The sequence below is a fragment of the Musa acuminata genome, chromosome BXJ2-8 (assembly GCF_036884655.1).
Source record: "Musa acuminata AAA Group cultivar baxijiao chromosome BXJ2-8, Cavendish_Baxijiao_AAA, whole genome shotgun sequence".
Taxonomy (NCBI): domain Eukaryota; kingdom Viridiplantae; phylum Streptophyta; class Magnoliopsida; order Zingiberales; family Musaceae; genus Musa; species Musa acuminata.
In genome coordinates this window covers 5,338,488-5,351,740 of record NC_088345.1, presented here as the reverse complement: position 1 = coordinate 5,351,740, position 13,253 = coordinate 5,338,488, and the positions used below count along the sequence as shown (strand labels likewise).

General features: G+C 36.3%; 2 protein-coding genes across 2 annotated transcripts; one reads left to right on the top strand and one right to left on the bottom strand.

The window, feature by feature from the left end:
- Positions 1-555: 555 nt before the first annotated feature.
- On the bottom strand, positions 556-4,011 carry LOC135618860 (glycine-rich RNA-binding protein RZ1A-like). Its single transcript, XM_065120210.1, has 4 exons — positions 3,910-4,011; positions 2,402-2,527; positions 900-1,450; positions 556-712 (listed from the first exon to the last, which is right to left on the bottom strand). Exons 2-3 carry the CDS (start codon positions 2,510-2,512, stop codon positions 920-922), a joined length of 642 nt encoding a protein of 213 aa, XP_064976282.1. The 5' UTR covers positions 2,513-2,527; positions 3,910-4,011; the 3' UTR covers positions 556-712; positions 900-919.
- Positions 4,012-9,472: 5,461 nt separating this feature from the next.
- On the top strand, positions 9,473-12,925 carry LOC135618311 (receptor protein kinase TMK1-like). The gene is made up of 2 exons (XM_065119194.1): positions 9,473-11,915; positions 12,409-12,925. The coding sequence occupies exons 1-2, from the start codon at positions 9,488-9,490 to the stop codon at positions 12,918-12,920; spliced, it is 2,940 nt and encodes a 979-aa protein (XP_064975266.1). The 5' UTR covers positions 9,473-9,487; the 3' UTR covers positions 12,921-12,925.
- The last annotated feature ends 328 nt before the right edge of the window (positions 12,926-13,253 follow it).

Sequence of the window (13,253 nt, the reverse complement as noted above, 5' to 3'; positions counted from 1 at the left end):
AATTCATAGCCTTCAAGAAGTGAAATCTTTGTACCAAATGGTCAAAAAGAGAGAAAATAGACCCAAAAAGAACCAAATCACATTCTATGGGGCAACTCGGTCACTTAAGCCTCTCTCTGATGGGCAATCCAGGAATCAGGACACACTATTGGATAAGATTATCCGAACAATGTAAGATACTAGGTAACCCAAAATGCATCGAGAATGACCATGAGGCCAAATTGAACCTGCCAAAAGTTTTAACAAAGTTATGAGAATTCAGGTTGCCAAAATAACTCGATAGTTTCAATGGCAGAAACATTGAAATTTACCCGATTTCCTTCCCGAGGAAAACATATTGGTCAGTGCAAACCGAACGAGACCATCAGGGCCAAAACCACTGGTTACCTTATATTATTTCAGGCTTTTCTTAAGTGAGAACCATCATTTTCCAATTGACACCTCAGACTTTTTTTAATCCTGCCGAAATCACAGAGATCTGAGCACATGAGACTATCATTTCACCAGGTCCTCTGACAGCATCCAGATCAACAACATTCCAAAAATCCAAGATCATGATAAAAGATCTTACCAAACCATAGAATCCAACGAGCAAATGCATAAACATCTAAGTATCAAGAAGCAGTAGCTTTCCAGCAAGAACATGCACCGTATCAAAGCAACATTAACATCTGAACCAGTCCATGCCCTGAAGTGGCTAGACAACACCATCCTGGCATATCCAAAAAAATAAAAGAACAGTAAGAAAATTAACAAAAGCCAGTAGCAAGGCACATGGCCTCATCAAACACTTGTAACAATACAAAACTACCTCCATGGATGAATAATGACATAAAAGCAAATAATGTTATTTTGCAAATGCTTCTAGAAAACAAAGAAATGGTGTATCATATTCATACCTGTAACAGAAGCAATAAGATCAAGTTCTGTAGCCGCCGCCACCTCCACTAGGCCGATCATATGGACCAGACCGATCACGATTATATCGATCACCTCCTGTGCCCCCATGGCTTCCTCCATCTCTGTTTCGTGCAGAGAAGCGGTCCCCATTCCGGTCAGGTCCATATCGGTTATTACTGCCACGACCACCCCCATACCTGTCATCTCTGCCACTATACCTATCTCCTCTTGCACCATCACCAGAAGGGCATTCTCTTGCAAAATGACCAGGCTTCCCACACTTAAAACAGTCACCACCATCTGAACCTCGTCTGCTACCACCAGAATCCCGACCCCAGCCACGCTCACGAGCACGATCTCGATCAAAGTCACGACCTGAATCACGATCCCTGCGACCAGGACCATGGGGTTGAGCTCTTTCCACGGTAATCGATTGTCCATCCAGATCCATTCCATTCATGGCTTCAATAGCGTCTTCCATAGCTTCCTTGTCATCAAAAGTGACAAAGCCAAATCCACGAGAGCGACCAGAAAACTTGTCAAGAATAACCTGGCTAACAAGAGTGCACATATGAATAGATAGCCTAGTGGATCCTACAGATATAAAAGCTAAACATGAGTTTGTATAAAGCAGTAAAAAGACCAATCCTAGCTATCAAGCTTTTGGCTCATCTTAATTGGAGATCATTGTAATGGATAACTTCGGGATTTTTAAACTCCATACTAAAAGGAGGATGCCTGGAGTGGATTCCTCTGCTGCTTCTTAACAATTAGATCAAGTCTCAAATGATTAATCCAAGAAAATATAGTGTAGGAGATGACTATAAAGATAACATTGGCTTATTGGTGTATCTAGCTAGACGTAACATAAATAGTTGAACTTCTGCCACAAACTATCATGCTAATATTAACACAAGGCAAACCATGTTCCAGCAAAAAAAAAAAAGAACATTAGAGAATCTGAAAAAAAACCTGTAGTGAAGACACCTAAAAATTAATTTTTTGCTGCTTCCTAGGAATTAGAACAGAAGCCTTATTGTTTTTAATCCTAGGAAAGACAGTTTGATGGTGATTATGGAGGTAACATCATGCACTCTCAAATGATAGACTTTGGCACTCATCATTGATCAATAGCAGTATCAGACCATTGGTGTATCTAGCTAAATATAAATAACATAATAAGTTGAATCTTCATCTCAAAGTATCATGCATTAACATAAGGGAAACTACTTTATAGTTATAAAATAGTACATAAAGACAAAATATTAGATATGGCATATGAACAACAGAGGACAAACAAATATTGTATGGCCATTTTCCAGCAGAACAATTACTGTCCATTTATAGAAACAAAAAACAATTACCACATTAATATGATTGCTACTGAAAATTTAAGTAAGCAAACAATCACCAAAGAAAATGTGATGTGGTGAATGTAAGAAAAACAAACAGATTTTGCATGATCCAGGAAGAGAAAGTGAAGGATTCTGCAGCATGTCACCTTTGCCTTGGTAAGATGGCCAAATTTCTGAAATGCCTCCTTTAAACCTCCATCAGTTGTTGTCCACGACAAACTGCCAATAAAGCAGCTGTATTCCTCTGGTTCTGACATTTTCAATAAATAACACTGCCCAAAAGGACAAACATCATGAATAAAAACCATAGAGCATCCACAGGAACGAGGAAACATTTTAATTCAACAAACTGATAAGACAATAAGAAAATGAACCCAGCTCATGATCCAATCGTACAAGTAATCATAGAGCAAGTCCCTCCATAAATAATGTCAAGAAGTGTATTACACACCATGCTAAAACTTATATTTACTTGATTTTGCCTCCAAGATTACAATCATAGATGAAAAGTGAAACTTGTGGAGAGTTTGAGGAGGCCCCACAAAAAGAAGCATTGTCTTAAGAGTTATTTCAAATCTAGCACCAAAAATACTTTGGAAAATGCTCATATATTACCTACAAAAATACTGCCTCAACAAGTAAACCAGACAATTTTCCAATTCAGACAGTATAAATGTCAAGTATACAAAAGTTAATGTTACTAACTGAGACAGAGATATTCCAGTCCGGTTCTCTTTAAGTGTTGCAAGTTGGTCAGGCAAAAAGTAAAGGATCAGTCACTTTTCTTTAGTAGGTAATCAACTAGTAAACGAGGATACGGAATATCTAATTACTAACTTCTATATTTTGTTAGTGAATTAAACATGATACATGATCATAGAAAGTATTTGGCTTAAAGGTGAAGGTAGCAAGAGAGAACATGATCAAAGGTTATAAATTTGATGGTTCTCATATGGCAGACAGGACAGAAAACAAGGCCATGATCTAATTTGACCAATCCTTATGACATCAAATGGTTTTCAAACCAATCGGAATTACCTAACTAGCTTGTCACCCAACAACTCCACATGATTGATCACCTCAATCCATACGATTAATCTACATACCCTACTTTTATGATATCGGAATCTTTACTCCACAAAGCAAACCTAAACAACGCAAATAAGTAAGGTTCTCTGATATTAATCATCAACCTAATAATCAATTAACGTCCAAATAAGTAAGAAATAAAGGCACCGACCGTTCTTTCCACTACGCAGATAATCTTTACTGCAGAAACAAGAACAGACTCATATTTCACAGAGACCAACGATCAGGCTAGCCCTTTACTCGGAATCCACACGCCCACATCCACAAAGAAACACCTAATCACATTACACCTCGGATCAAAATATTCGAAAGAATTAGGTATATGGTCACTAAAACCCTAGCGCACCAGCTAGCCTTCAGATCTAAAACCCCTAACCTACTTCCAGGTCAAAGAATTGGCATATGATCGGAGAAAAACCTCAAAAGAAGAGAGGAAAGACCTCCCATCTCGAAAATCAAGAAGATCATGAAGGGGGCAATTGCCGACACACGAGACGAGAGGGAGAATAAAGGGGACGGAAACGGGATTGAACTAGTTGATCGGTTGTGACATGCGATGTGTTACCGGGCGGATGATCGCAGAGGCGGAGAAGAAACCCTAACAGACGAGCGCGAGAAGTCGGCCTCTCCTATCTTCCAAGACGCCCTTTTGATACGTCAAGCTTCGACCAATTGACCCATAGAAATAAACCCGGCCGGGCCGGGCCGGGCCGCGCAGTAGTAGATCGGTCCGGTTTAGGATACTTTAATATGAATTCCAGTAAGGTCCTCAATTGAGACATCTCTTCCTAAGTTAGGAGAGTATACAACACAATAAAAATATATAGATATGAGAGTTTTGAGTGTGAAATTAATCTTAATATAATGGTCATAATATATTTATTTGGGAACGGACATGGTTAAACCTAATTTACATGACATTAGGATGAATTTAGATACTAGTGGAGTGAGAACTTTTTAGGTCTTTATGCCATTAGTAATGTAGTTTTATTGTTGCTAATGTTAGAAATGATCATCAATCTCTCCTAGCAAAGTTGTTCCACAAGAAAGTTTCAATAAATATAGATTTTAGTTAAATAAGATTATCTTTTTGGATCATGTGTTTTAAGAGAAGGTATTTCTGTTGATTCAAACAAAAATAGAATCAATGGATACATGAGAAAGATCAATAGATGTAATAGAGTATATTATGTCTCAAAATCGAATATTGATAGATAAGTGCAAGTATCCTATAAAATCACGTCGTAAGCGTGCATGAAAAAATTCTTTTTATGTTTAAACTAATAAAAAACTTAAGAATAAATCAGGTTTAAGGAGAAGTTAAAATCCATACATACATGCATGGAGAGGCCCTCTTCTTACGAGTCTAAAAAATAAGGTATTATCTGAAAATATATCATTGTAGATGTTTTGCTAATTAAACATGCTTATATGGTAATATATCATTCACATCGTGACTAGACAACTCTTGATGGTACTATATTATCATTATGTTAACTAAGCTCTTATGACCTATTAGGTGACTTACCATTTTGATTAGTTGCATATAGTTTAACCAATTCTAGCTATTTCATTTGCTCTTCATTGTGCTTCGGAGAAAAGGCATCCTCGTACTAGAGCACACGATGTCAAGCTCAGAAATAACAACAGTTACCTATATTAAGAAAGAACATCGAGACTTATCAACTTGAACTATCTATGTAAAGGGTGTCAAATATAAGAGACACATGAGGGTGTCAACTTGAATCACTCATTAAAATATATTTACTTAAAATACTTTCATACGATGTGTTGGAAGTAAAAAAATATATAAGGACATTAAGGCATGCTGACTTGAACTATCCGTATAGAGAGTATTGAACTCAAGACACACACAAGGGAGTTGAGGAGTACTAACTTGAATTACCTTTTAGGAAGGTCACATGTAAAAGATGTGCGAAACTGATAAGGCATGTTGACTTTAATTAAAAACATTAGAAGCCAAAGATATGCAAGAGTATTAAGACATATCAATTAAGATACGACGTGCTAAATGTAAAAGATGCATGAGGGTGTTAACATACTAACTTGAATTGATCTTGTATAGAGTATTTAACATAGGAGATGTGCTAAGTATGATGAGACATGAATTGGATACCAAAGATATGCAAGGACTTTTTTATTATAATTTTTGTATAATATTTTTTGTTTATATTATCTTTTTAAGTGCTAATCTATTAGTATTCTAAATAATCATTGATTTTATACGGTGAAATCAACTCGATATAATTTATTTATAGAATGATCGTGTTTGAAACATGGATGCCCCTAAGTATGTCCCAGTGAGCCACTCCTTTGTGTCTTGCTATCTAGATAATAACTAATTTTATCCTAAACTAAGATATTAGCATACAATATTTTTCATTAGATATCATAATGATTAGATATACTTTGATGGTACCAGATCATCTCCATGTTGATATCAAATATTTTCAACTCACTATGTGACATGAGTCAGACCCTAATTGGTTTGTCTAATTGGATATCATATTTTGTGTTCTAATTTATTATCAATTCTACTCATATCAATTATAGTCTTTAATCAAAATTAATATCAATAACTATTTATTTATCAACACTAAGAGGAATTGATTTTATCTTTTATTACACATTTGAAATTTATTGACTGATAGATTAGATTCATGCCAGTATCTTCTTCATATTATTCACACAACACAAGAAAAATAATACTTTCATTCTATTTATAATCCATCCTCCCATTGCAATCAACTTGCTACTTTTTATGGAATCATGTAAAAATAAAAAGGAAACTTATAAGAATGAAAAAAAAATGTATAACAATATTTAATACAATTAAGGCATACCATTCATTATATTTTTCTTTTTGGAGAATAATTTTGTTTGCTGATATATCTTTTTGATATATTTTCCATAATCTTCAATAAGAAGGAACTTCTTTTTCAAGATGAATTCCCATTTCATTTTCCTTTAAAATCTTTAATGAAACTTATGATTGTCAATTATTCTTTTATGAACTTTTTTTTTCTTCTTGAACAATAATAGTAAACAAGTTCAAGATTGTAACAAATACATTCATATGAAGTTTTTTAAAGACACCCAAAACCAATAAAAAAAATTTAAATATGAGATTCCTAAAATAATCCCATATAAATTTATAAACTATGGGGCAGAAATGAGGGGAGAATGGTTTAAAATGTTGTAGGGATATTATTGGTAAGATGGGAGATCACTGAAATATCTAAAAAGTATAAATAAAAAATTAAATACTCCTAATTTAACTAAGAATATAATTTTATATATAACATAAAATTATGGAGATAATATGACTTGTTGTTGCTATTTATATGGTTTAAATAGACAATTCTTAGTAGTAGCCAACGGTTAAAAGTAGACTTATAACCTAAGAGAGAGTTGGTAATGTTGTAAGGAAGTTTTAAAAATATTTTTTACTAAAAAATATATTTTAAAATTAGTAAAATTATAAAAGTAGAAGAATTAAAAGATATAAAGAATCTAAAAAAGGCTAAAAAAATTATTAGTAGGGTAAGATATAAAACTTTGAACGATTTTTATAATAAATTAGGTACTAAACATGATGAAAATGTTATATATCAAATTGCTAAAACTAGTAAAAGAAAGTGAAAGGATTTAGGTAAAATTAGATATATTAAAGATGAAAACTAAATAATACTTGTTAATAATAATAATAAGATTAAGGAAAGATTAAAAAAATTATTTTATAAATTATTTAATAAATATTTAACTCGAGAATTATATTTTATAATAAATAATAGTGATAGATTTAATAATCATAGATTTATTTATAAAATTAGAGCTAATAAAATTATATATATATATATATATATATATATATATATATACCTAAGAATGTAGGGCCTAATAGGTACTCTATTAAGGTTTGAAAAAATATACGGGACAAAGGAGTAGCTTGATTAGCTAGTTTATTTAATAAAATTATGAGATTAAAAAAATACTTAATTAAGGGAGAAGGGTTTTTTAGCATCAATTTATAAAAGTATGATGATATACAAAATTATTTAAATTATAAAAAAATTAAAATCATAAGCTATACTATGAAATTATAGGAAAGAGTCATGGAAAGTAGGATAAGACTTGAAACAAATATATTTGAAAATTAATTTGATTTTATACCAAAAAGATCATAGAAATTATTTATTTATTAAGATGATTAATGAAAAGTATAGGGAGAAAAAAAAAGATTAGTATATGGTTTTAGTGACTTAAAAAAAAATCTAACATAGAATTCCTATAAATTTATTATGATGGATTTTAAAAAGAAAAAAAAAGATATATCCACTAATTATATTTGATGTTATTAGAAATATGTATAATAATGTAGTTATTAGTATTAAAACTATAGAGAGTGTATATAGTGAGCTTTCTATTAGCTAGAATGATCTACATTAAGTTTTTAATTTTTTCTCATTGATAACGAATAAATTTACTAGACACATTATAGACCTCCTAATGTATATTATTTACTAATGTTATTATCTTAATTGATGAGAGTTTAAATGAAATTAATTATAAACTTGAGGTATGAAGGCAAGCATTAGGAACTAAAAAATTTAGATTAAATAGAACTAAGACTAAATATATAAAATATAATTTTAATTATTATAAGAATAGATAAGAGAATATAATTAAATTAGATGGACAAGAAATCTATTTAAATAAAAGCTTTAGATACTTGGATCAATTATTCAACAAGATAAAAAGATCGATGAAAAATTTATTCATAAAATAAAAACATAATGATTTAAATGATGAGGAATGTCAAGGGTGTTATGTAATCATTAGATATCTTTGAGATTGAAAAAAATAAAATTATAACATGGTTATAAGATTATTAGATAGTTAAAAAAAACATATACGAAATATTTGTATTATCGAGATAAGAATATTAAGATAGATGTATGAAGTTATTAAGAAAAAAAAATTCATAAACAACTATGTATCGCTTCAATAGAGAATATGATGAGAAAAAATTGTTTAAAACTATATAAGTACGTGCTTACGAGACCACCATAGTCAAAAAGTTAACCAAATGTTCATATCTTTAATTAAATTTAAATGATAATAAAAAAATTCATATATTCAATTCAAAATTTAAAATAATTGAACTTGTGACCGTAACAAACAAAATTACCAAAGATTAAAAAAATAAAATTATTATAGCAGCTAATGAACAACATGTAAAACAAATAATTCTAAATCATGAGTACTCTGTCCCACAACTTTGTGACAGTTACAAACAAAATTACTGAAGATTAAAAAAAATAATTATAGCAGCTAATGACCAACATGTAAAACAAATAATTCTGAAATAGATAAAAAATAATAATTATAAATCATGAGTACTCTGTCCCACAACTTTGTGACGAGGAACAGAGGTCTCATCCAATCATCAGCTCTCTTGTGTTGTCATTGTATTCCTGAAGTTGTGTCTCCCCCTGTTTGATTGCAGCGTTGATGCCTATTTGGAAATGCTTATTTGCTGCCAAATTTCACATGGGAATCACTTATCTCCGAGCATTAGCAAGAAGAAAATGGAAGACCAACCGCGCTAATACACCGTTGGGAATAGGAGAAATGAAGGATCGTAGGATGAAAATGGCAGCTTTTGTTTCTCTGCCAGCGCTACTGTTTCCTGTTTGGACGAAATCTAGAAATGGTATGCACCATGAATACCTTCTTGCATTCTCCAATCTTGCGGGGCATAAGTTTCGGCTCTCTGAGGAGGGATTTGGTGAATGTATCACCAGGAAAAATCTGATTTTTCTGTGGTTTTAATCGTAGGAACCGAGTAAAAACCTCTCCTTTTACAGCCAAGATCGAGGGTTCCTTTGGCTTTGGAGACCGAGGTGGTACCTTCCGTTCCTCTTTTTGGTGCTTCCGTAGCTATAGATATTGGGGAACGCCAGATTGGCCTTCGTCAGTTTGGTGAAGAGCACCCGCATGTGAGTTACCTTTCCTCATTGTTTTTGATGCTTTCTGTCTTCTACTATCAGCTGAGATTGAGGTTTTTGCTTCGGTGTTCTCTCAGAACGCAAAGAATGGCGTGGAAAAATTGGATAAAGATGGGATTTTTATGGTTTATCTGCCTCGAATCGGTGGTCTTGAGCGCCACGGACCCGGGCGATTACGCCGTTCTTGATGAATTCCGGAGAGGGTTGTCCAACTCGGAGCTGCTCGAGTGGCCTACGGACAACAACGATCCCTGCGGCAATCCGAGATGGCCTCACGTCGGCTGCTCCGGTTCTCGGGTGACACAGATTCAGTTGCAGAGCATGGGATTGAGCGGGCCTCTGCCTCAGAACTTCAACAAGCTCTCCATGCTGACCAACATTGGTTTTCAGAGGAACAAGTTCACCGGAAAGTTGCCATCGTTCAATGGTTTGTCTAGTCTGCAGCGTGCCTATCTCGATCTCAATCAGTTCGACACCATTCCCTCGGATTTCTTCGTCGGCCTCGATAATCTGCAGGTTCTAACTTTGGATCATAACCCTCTGAATCAGAGTACCGGGTGGACCTTGCCGTCGGATTTGGCCAATTCGGCGCAGCTGATGAATCTGTCCCTGGTCGAGTGTAATCTTGTCGGTCCGCTGCCGGAATTCCTGGGAAGCATGAAGTCTTTGACTGCTCTGAGGATAGCTCAGAACAAATTCACTGGTGGGATTCCGACAAGCTACTCAGGTATGCCATTGCAGGTCCTATGGCTGAACGATCAGGAAGGTGCAGGATTAACCGGCTCGATCGACATCATTACTAGCATGACAATGCTGAGTGATGCTGTGGTTTATGGAAATCAGTTCTCAGGGCCTATTCCCAGTTCGATCGGCTCATTAACTTCACTGAAACGGCTGTTCCTCAACAGCAACCAGTTTGTCGGCCTTGTTCCTGAGACTTTGATGAGTTTGCCGATGCTTCAGTCACTGCGTTTGGACAAGAACATGCTCATGGGGCCAATTCCAAAGGCGAGCTTCAGTGACTTCAATTATGCTCATAATTCGTTTTGCCAATCAACACCAGGAGTGCCTTGCTCACCACAAGTCGATGCACTTTTGGAATTCCTTGAAGAAGTGAATTATCCATCAAAGCTCACTCGTTCTTGGTCTGGCAATGATCCTTGCGCCGGGCCATGGTTCGGTATTTCCTGCTCCGATGGCAAGGTTTCCATTATAAATCTTCAGAACTCTCAATTAAGTGGCACGATTAGTGAATCTTTGGGTAAGCTGGATTCTCTCATGAATTTGATTCTGAAGGGTAACAATCTTACTGGCCCAATTCCTCCTAGCATGACAAGCTTGAAATCGTTGAAGACACTGGACCTTTCTTACAACAATCTCTCACCTCCTGTTCCTCAATTCCCTAGTACTGTGACAGTCCTCCTTGAGGGAAACAAGTTGTTGAAGAATTCTCCTCCTCCACCAACATCTCCTCCTCCTCCAGCATCTCCTCCTCCTCCAGCAACTCCTCCTCCTCCTCCAGCATCTCCTCCTCCTCCAGCAACTCCTCCTCCAGCATCTCCTCCTCCAGCAACTCCTCCTCCTCCAGCATCTCCTCCTCCTCCTCCAGCATCTCCTCCTCCTTCAGCATCTCCTCCTCCAGAAACTCCTCCTCCTCCTCCAGCATCTGCTCCCAGTCCCGGCAACAATAACCCACCTGCCTCGCCTAGCCACACATCTTCTTCTTCTACTTCTAGCGCGAAGATCATCATTGCAACTGTAGTTGGAGCCTCAGTTATACTATTTGCCATTCTATTTTGGTACTGCCGTCGGAAGGGTAAAACCAATGTGACTGCAGTGCCAAATTCCTCCATCTTGCGTCTTACGAATCCTGATGATCCAGAAAGCTCAGCTGATTTGACACCTAAAATTACTATCAGTATCGGTGATCATAGTGGCACACCCGCCATCAACTCAGGCAACCTGACGATAACAATCCAAGTGCTTCGAGGTGCTACGAAAAACTTTGCTCCCGAGAATGTTCTTGGTCGGGGTGGATTCGGTGTGGTCTACAAGGGGGAGTTGCATGATGGAACATTGATAGCAGTGAAGAGGATGGAGTCTGGTGTTCCAAATAACAAAGCTTTCGATGAATTCCATTCTGAGATTGCTGTTCTTTCAAAGGTCCGACACCGTAATTTGGTCTCTATTCTTGGTTTCTCTGCAGAGGACAATGAGAGACTTCTAGTATACGAGTACATGCATCACGGAGCTTTGAGCAAGCATCTCTTCCAATGGAAGGAGCAGGGGTTGGAACCTTTGTGTTGGAAGAAGAGACTAACCATCGCATTGGATGTTGCCCGAGGGATGGAGTACCTTCATTGTTTGGCTAACCAGTCCTTCATTCACCGGGATCTCAAGTCTTCCAACATACTACTAAGAGATGATTACAGAGCAAAAATTTCAGATTTTGGACTGGTCAAATTTGCAACAAACAATAAAGCATCTATTGCAACTAGACTTGCTGGGACATTCGGATACTTGGCTCCAGAGTATGCTGGTAAATCCCTGAGCATTTGAATGCTTTTCCTGTATGCATGCGAATTCAGATGAACAGAAATCTAGTTTCCTATAAATCATGTCAGCACTCTTTAGTAAAATGTTTTCGGCTTTTCGTTCCTAAATTTCTGGTTGTCGCAATCGACACTCGATAGAACTGACTTAGCAGAGCCAAACATTGTCTACTGCAGATCACTTAGCATAACATTCTTCTGACAGTTTCTTTGATGTTTGTTTGCTTGACAATGCACATACGCACAACCTTGCTTTAATGTTGTTTCCTGTGTTCTTTTCGAGTTGATTCTTCATTAGATCTTTTATTCTATCCAATTTCAGTATTTTCATTCTATGTATCTGTCTGTCATAAGAGTTTTGCCGAATGCAATGCTACAGTTAAACATCATACGTTTAATCCTTTGTTCAAGTAATTTTCTTCATACTTTTGTGCAACCGAGACATGGATTAATCCAAATCTTCTACTGTGGCTTAACCAGTAACCGGCAAAGTTACGACCAAAGTCGATGTCTTCAGTTTTGGTATTGTGCTCATGGAGCTGCTGACTGGTATGATGGCACTGGATGAGAAACGACCCGATGAAAGCTGCTACCTGGCCTCCTGGTTCTGCAGGATGAAGGCCAGCTCGGAGGATCTAAGGAGCATCATTGACCCGTCTATAGACATCACCGATGAGACGTTCGAAGGTGTTTCCATCATTGCTGAACTAGCAGGCCATTGTGCCGCACGCGAGCCTCACCAGCGGCCTGATATGGGACATGCAGTCGGTGTACTTGCTCCGCTTGTCGAGAAATGGATACCAACAACAACCGGTGATCAGGAACAGGATTACTACGCTTTAGATTTTCATCAACCCCTTCTTCAGATGGTGGAGAGATGGCAGCATGCTGGTGATACGACTAGTTCGATCAACCTTCAAGACAGTAAAGGAAGCATCCCAGCCAGGCCTGCTGGATTCGCGGAGTCCTTCAATTCTGCGGATGGCCGGTGAATGAACTCAGCATGTTGTTTCTTCTTGTTTCCAAGTTCTTGTTGATGAAACCCTTTTTGAGGGTTCTTAAAGAAAAGTCATGATAGAAAGAGTTGTGACATTAATTGCTCTGTTTGATTTGATGGTAAATTGGGTTTTGTTCTACCAGTTTAATGGACTCGAATGCAGATGTTTTTGTCACTGATGATTTGGAGAAATATAGCTTCTTGTGTCTCCCATTTTCGCTGAGAATGGCACAGGATGTTTTGTCATCTTGATGAACACTAAGTTCATTCTCTTTTAAGTGAATATAAGGATCTTTTACATGATAGTTCATAGATATCATTCTATCTA

What these genes read in the sequence shown, in the direction of transcription:
- LOC135618311 (XM_065119194.1), top strand. Translation starts at nt 9,488, where the DNA reads ATGGGATTTTTATGGTTTATCTGCCTCGAATCGGTGGTCTTGAGCGCC. An exon ending in CTTGGCTCCAGAGTATGCTG is followed by an intron (nt 11,916 to 12,408) that starts GTAAATCCCTGA and finishes TGGCTTAACCAG; the next exon opens with TAACCGGCAAAGTTACGACC.
- LOC135618860 (XM_065120210.1), bottom strand. Translation starts at nt 2,512, where the DNA reads ATGTCAGAACCAGAGGAATACAGCTGCTTTATTGGCAGTTTGTCGTGG. An exon ending in GCCATCTTACCAAGGCAAAG is followed by an intron (nt 1,451 to 2,401) that starts GTGACATGCTGC and finishes CTTGTTAGCCAG; the next exon opens with GTTATTCTTGACAAGTTTTC.